The sequence below is a fragment of the Myotis brandtii genome, unplaced genomic scaffold (assembly GCF_000412655.1).
Source record: "Myotis brandtii unplaced genomic scaffold, ASM41265v1 scaffold422, whole genome shotgun sequence".
Taxonomy (NCBI): Eukaryota; Metazoa; Chordata; class Mammalia; order Chiroptera; family Vespertilionidae; genus Myotis; species Myotis brandtii.
In genome coordinates this window covers 101,559-107,426 of record NW_005366171.1, presented here as the reverse complement: position 1 = coordinate 107,426, position 5,868 = coordinate 101,559, and the positions used below count along the sequence as shown (strand labels likewise).

Genomic DNA, 5,868 nt, shown 5'->3' with positions numbered 1-5,868 from the left:
TTTTTTTCTTTTTTTTTTAATTCTGGGATTTATTTACCTTCTATGGCTGACACTGGAGCTGAGCTGGCTTTAGCTCTGAGGCTCGGCTCCAGCTCTGAGACCTCGGCTGCTGAAAGCAAGGATCTGGGTTTGTTTGGGTTCTATAATTGTAACACTGTTGCGGTCCTGCTCGCTCCAGCTCTGACGGCTGAAAGAAGGTTTCTGGTGTTTGTTTAGGTTCTATAATTGCAACATTGTTTCTTAGAGTGCAAGCTCAGAGGCCGGCAGCGGCAGGCGGGGAACCTTGGCTTCCTCCATCACTGGAGCAAGCAAGCCTCCTGTTCGCTTCAGCTGCCTGGCTGCCGGCCACCATCTTGGTTGGTAGTTAATTTGCATATCTCGCTGATTAGCCAATGGGAAGGATAGCGAAGTTATGGTTAATTACCATGTTTCTCTATTATTAGATAGAATATTAGTTATAGATACTTATGTCTAAATATATTATTAGCTTTATTAGGAGCCATCTGAAAAGTTAAAATGTGTTCAATTATTCTAAAAGGGCAGACATTTCTTTATTCAATTTTTTAAGCTGTGGCCCTGAAAATAGGCAGAGAATTGTTAACCACCTTTGCCATATTCTTCCAAAGACTTCAAAAGGCTTACAATATAGTGGAGGAGTAGGCCAAAGTTGGCAATTCTCCTGGCTAGGAGGGTCTCTTCCAGCTAATGTTCTGTTTTTATTTTCTCCAGATTTTGAACTTCCCTGCCCTGCTTCCTGGACCATCCTTGACATTTATTCCAGTCATCACAATCTCCTGCCTTGTAGCTGCCCCTGAAATCTTGGCATATGCTGGTAAGGAAAGTATTTACTGCTAGTTCGACTGAAGACCCCTTTCTGACCTAGATCTGAAGGCCTGAACCCTGAATCTGACATCATGATTCTGTTTTGAGATTCTTTTTTAAAATTTATTTTTCAATTACAAGTGACATCTATACTTATAAAAGGGAATATGCTAATTAGACTGGACGTCTTCCGGACAAAGCCACGGTGGTGGGGGCCGAGGCAGAGGTGGATAGGGGTGATCAGGCCAGCTGGGGAGAGCACTAAGGGGTGATCAGGCTAGCAGGGGAGGGCAGTTAGGGGCGATCAGGCCAGCAGGGGAGAGCAGTTAGGGGCGATCAGGCCAGCAGGGGAGCAGTTAGGGGGTGATCAGGCTGGCAGGCAGAGGTGGTTAGGGGCAATCAGGCTGGCAGGCAGAGGCAGTTAGGGGCGATCAGACTGGCAGGAAGAGGCAATTAGGAGCTATCTGGCAGGCAGGGTAGCAGTTAGGGGCATCATGCCAGCAGGCAGAGGTGTTAGGGGTGACCAGGCAGGCAAGCAGGAGAGCGGTTAGGAGCCAGCGGTCCCAGATTGAGAGAGGGATGTCCGACTGCCGGTTTAGGCCCTAGTGGGATAGGGCCTAAGCCAGCAGTCGGACATCCCCTGAGGGGTCCCGGATTGGAGAGAGCGCAGGCCGGGCTGAGGGACTCTCCCCAGTGCATGAATTTTGTGCACCGGGCCTCTAGTAAAATATATTAATTTCAGGTGTACAACACAGTCATTTTTAACTTTGTGTCTGTGATGGGTTTGTTTTCAGTTCCTATTCTGACAGCTGATTTTTGGAGAGATCTTGTGGCCTCTTGTGAACCCAGAGCCATACCAAAGGACCAGATTATGGCACTAAGATTAAGTTTAAAAATAAAAGACCTGTAGTCTAAGGACTCCTTTCTGCTAATGTTGATCTCACTCTTCAACTTGGTGCTACTATCACTAACTACTTTGCCTTTTGGTGTCGTAACCATGTGGAAGAAAAACATCACTTATATTAGTGAGTTCATCCTGCTGGGTTTCCCTACTTCCCTTTGGGTTCAAGTTCTGCTCTTCCTCCTCTTCCTCATCACCTACTTGTTTGTGCTGTTGGAGAATTTAGTCATCATCATCACTGTATGGGTCACTGGGTCTCTGCACAAGCCCATGTACTATTTTCTGGGTACCATGTCCTTTCTGGAGACCTGGTATATATCTGTCACAGTCCCCAAGATGCTGGCTGGATTCTTACTTTGTCCCAATACCATATCCTTCTTGGGATGCATGACCCAGCTCTATTTCTTCATCTCACTTGCCTCTACTGAATGTGTGCTTTTGGCTGCCATGGCCTATGACCGTTTTGTGGCTATACGTTGGCCTCTTCAATATCCAGTCCTGATGACCACAGGATTTTGTGTTCAACTAATCATGAGTTCCTGGGTGAGTGGCTTCACCATTTCCATGGTAAAGGTATACTTCATCTCCCAAGTTGCCTTTTGTGGTAATAATATCTTGAACCATTTTTTCTGTGATGTGTCCCCCATCCTCAATCTGGCCTGTGTGGACTTTTCTATGGCTGAGATGGTAGACTTTGTGCTAGCTATAGTCATCCTTGTGTTTCCTCTCTCAGCCACTGTCATTTCTTATGCCTTCATTTTATCTACCATCCTGCACATTCCCTCAGCCAATGGACAGAGAAAGGCCTTCTCCACCTGTGCCTCTCACCTTACAGTGGTGGTCATCTTCTACACAGCTGTGATCTTCATGTACGTTAGACCTCGGGCCATTGCTTCATTCAATTCTAACAAATTGATCTCAGCCATATATACAGTCTTCACTCCCATGCTCAACCCTATTATCTACTGCCTGAGGAACAAGGAGGTCAAAGATGCCATCAGAAAAACCATGGCAAATATGGTCAAGGCCTTTTCTTGAGAGATTATCTTTGCTGAAGAGACTCAGACATTCCTTCTCTTTTCACTGTTTGACTTAATCTCAAAAAACACCTTCAATTGGTAAAAGTCAGCAATTACAAAAATAGTGATATAGTACAATAATTTAGGGAAATCCCCTTTTCTGTCAGGCCTTAATTAGTGCTTTCTTTTATAACACAGTGAGTGAAATAATCAGAACTCCAAAATATATATATTAGTAAAAGAGTTATAAAATAATTTATTTTTATGAGATTTTACTAAGTAATCAGTTATTATCTAACTAGATTTTAGAATCCTATTTGTAATATTTTTCCATTTTGATTTATTTTGTTTTAAAAGTTGCCAAAACTGGTTTGGCTCAGTGGATAGAGCGTTGGCCTGCGGACTGAAGGGTCCCAGGTTCGGTTCCGGTCGGGGGCATGTACCTGGGTTGCGGGCACATCCCCAGTGGGAGATGTGCAGGAGGCAGGTGATCGGTGTTTCTCATCGATGTTTCTAACTCTCTATCCCTCTCCCTTCCTCTCTGTAGAAAATCAATAAAACATATTTAAAAAAATAAAAAAAAATAAAAATAAAAGTTTTCTCTGTCTTAGTTGGGAAACACATACTTAATTTTATGGCTATGACCTATTTATTGCTTCCAAGAGTGTTAGGGGACTGGTTTCTTTATAATCAATTGACTTTTCTGATATCTCATTTTAATTGCTTTTTGAAATATAGGAAAATATGAGGGACGAACTTCTTTGCAGTCTTCTTAATATTTTTTTTAAAATTGATTTCAGAGAGGAAGGGAGAGGGATGAGAAAGAATCATTGATTGGCTGCCTCCTGCACGCCTCCCACTAGGAGTCAAACCTGCAACTCGGGCATGTGACATGACTGGAATAAAACTGTGACCTTCTGGTTCATAGGTCAATGCTCAACCACTGAACCACACCAGCCAGGCACTTTGCAGTATTCTTTATGCAAAATTTGTCATGGCTGTAGTTCTCTTCCTTTGTTGAGAAATCTACATATATGATATTTTGGATGTAATACTCAGAGGCTAGACCCTAAGCAAAGCTTGTGACAATTTGTCAAAGCCCACTCCTTTTCAGGTAAGGAAAGCATTGGCATTGGTAAGAGACCAAATACTTTTTCTTGGATTGTACTTAGTCTGGATGTACAGGATTTTCCCGGGTTTCCCAGAAGATCCCCCTTTTCACTTGTTTTTATTTTTATTTTTGGAAACGTGATGCAATATTCTAAGAAGTAGTATACACTTTCCTTTAGTTTTCCTTTTGGATGAGTCAATTAAAGAAATATGTTCTATCAAGAATTTAAAGATGACAGATATACTAATTTACCCCAACACTTTGGAAACCACATTTCATAAGGTTTAATTGGGTTATTGATTTATATACCATATTTGCTTTGTTTTGACTTTATTTACCTTGTAACTACATGGTCTTTCCATTTTGTATTGTTTTTGTATGTGCAGATGAGATTGTTTTAATTTGGCTTTGTATAGATTAAGATAATTTACAAACTGGTAGTTTCCAATTTACCTAAACTTACTATATTCTCCTGGCCATCACTACTTTTAGCCTAAACACTGCATGTTTTTAACGATATGTAGCATTTTTCTTTAAAAGTAGTGTTATGGGTTATGACCCTCACATAGGTAAAAATAATACAAATGCTTTACCTTGGGATTCCTATATAAAGATTATTTTTATATGTTTTTTCAACAAAAGGAAATTGTAATATTTGTACAAGTGAATAAAGATAATGCCTAAGGCTAAAAACAAAACAAAACAACAACAACAAAAAAATGCTTTACCTTGAATCATGTAATTTCTTATCCCAATGTTAGACTTTTCTAGTCTTTTTGTAAAAATTAGCAGTGTTATTAGATATATACTTTAAAACCTTTACTAATCACTAATGGACAATTATTACTATTTTACAAGATTAGTTTTTACTATTAAAATGCTTTTTAATTTTAGTTAAGCTGTCTGGGGTCATTTAAAACTATAACGTCAACTATCATCTATATTATAACCTGACAATCTTTTTTTGGTCTAAACCATCTGATTTTTTTTATATATATATATAGCCATTAGATAGTTGGTGTCTTGCTATCTTCTATTTTACTTGATAAGTTGAAATTCTGAGATATTTATCTTATTGTTTCTATAACCATGCATTTTTATCTCTCCTTTTATTGTTATGGGTTTTATTTTTATTTTTTAAATTCTTTATTGTTTAAAGTATTACATATGTCTCCTTTTTCCTCCATTGACCTCTCCCCAGCCACTGCCACCCCCCCAACACATGCCCTCACCCCCCTACTGTCTGTATCCATTGATGGGTTTTATTTTTATGTCTTTTACCTTAGTACTTAAAATATTTTACTCTTAAATGTTTAAAACACACAGAAACATAGAGAAAAGAGTGCAACAATGTTGTCCACAACTCAAATTTTAAAAATTGAAGATTAAAAGCTGTACATAATTTGATTTTATAATTATGTTACATATTTAATATTGTACTTCAATTATAAGTATGTCATTTTATTCATAATCAGAGGAGTGGCATTCAAGAAGGAAAGATGAAATCACCTATAGCTGAATAGAAATCTTTAAAAAAGGGAATGGATAGGTAAAGGTTTTCCTGTACCAGTGAACCAGCAGAAAGTGATAGATAAATTGTCAAAACTGAGAATAGCCTTTGCCAGTTTTTCTCAGTGATTAGAGCATCGGCCCGCTGACTGAAAGGTTGCAGGTTTAATTCTGGTCAAGGGCATATACCTTGGTTGCAGACTCTATTCCCGGCCCTGGTAGGATGCATGCGGGAGGCAACCAATAGATGTTTCTCTCTCACAAAGATGTTTCTCTCTCTGTCTCTCCTCCTCCCTCCCACTCTTTCTAAAAATAAATGGGGGAAAAATATATATCCTCGGGTAAGGGCTAACAAAAAAAATTGAAACAACAACAATCTGAGAATAGCAGGAAGTTTCCCAGGTGATTAATTTGGTTAGAAACCATCTTTAGGTAAAATTTTCCTTATTGTCAGAAAAAAATGTATTGGCTGTATAAGTAAAGATACAACCAGAGAAACGAAGCCT

The 5,868-nt window shown here is 39.3% G+C and overlaps 1 protein-coding gene across 1 annotated transcript; it reads left to right on the top strand.

The window, feature by feature from the left end:
- Positions 1 to 1,819: 1,819 nt before the first annotated feature.
- Positions 1,820 to 2,761, top strand: LOC102258551 (olfactory receptor 6-like). Its single transcript, XM_014545895.1, has one exon. It carries the CDS (start codon positions 1,820 to 1,822, stop codon positions 2,759 to 2,761), a length of 942 nt encoding a protein of 313 aa, XP_014401381.1.
- The last annotated feature ends 3,107 nt before the right edge of the window (positions 2,762 to 5,868 follow it).

Bases quoted from the DNA above. Each gene is read 5' to 3' on its own strand.
- LOC102258551 (XM_014545895.1), top strand. From the start codon at position 1,820: ATGTGGAAGAAAAACATCACTTATATTAGTGAGTTCATCCTGCTGGGT.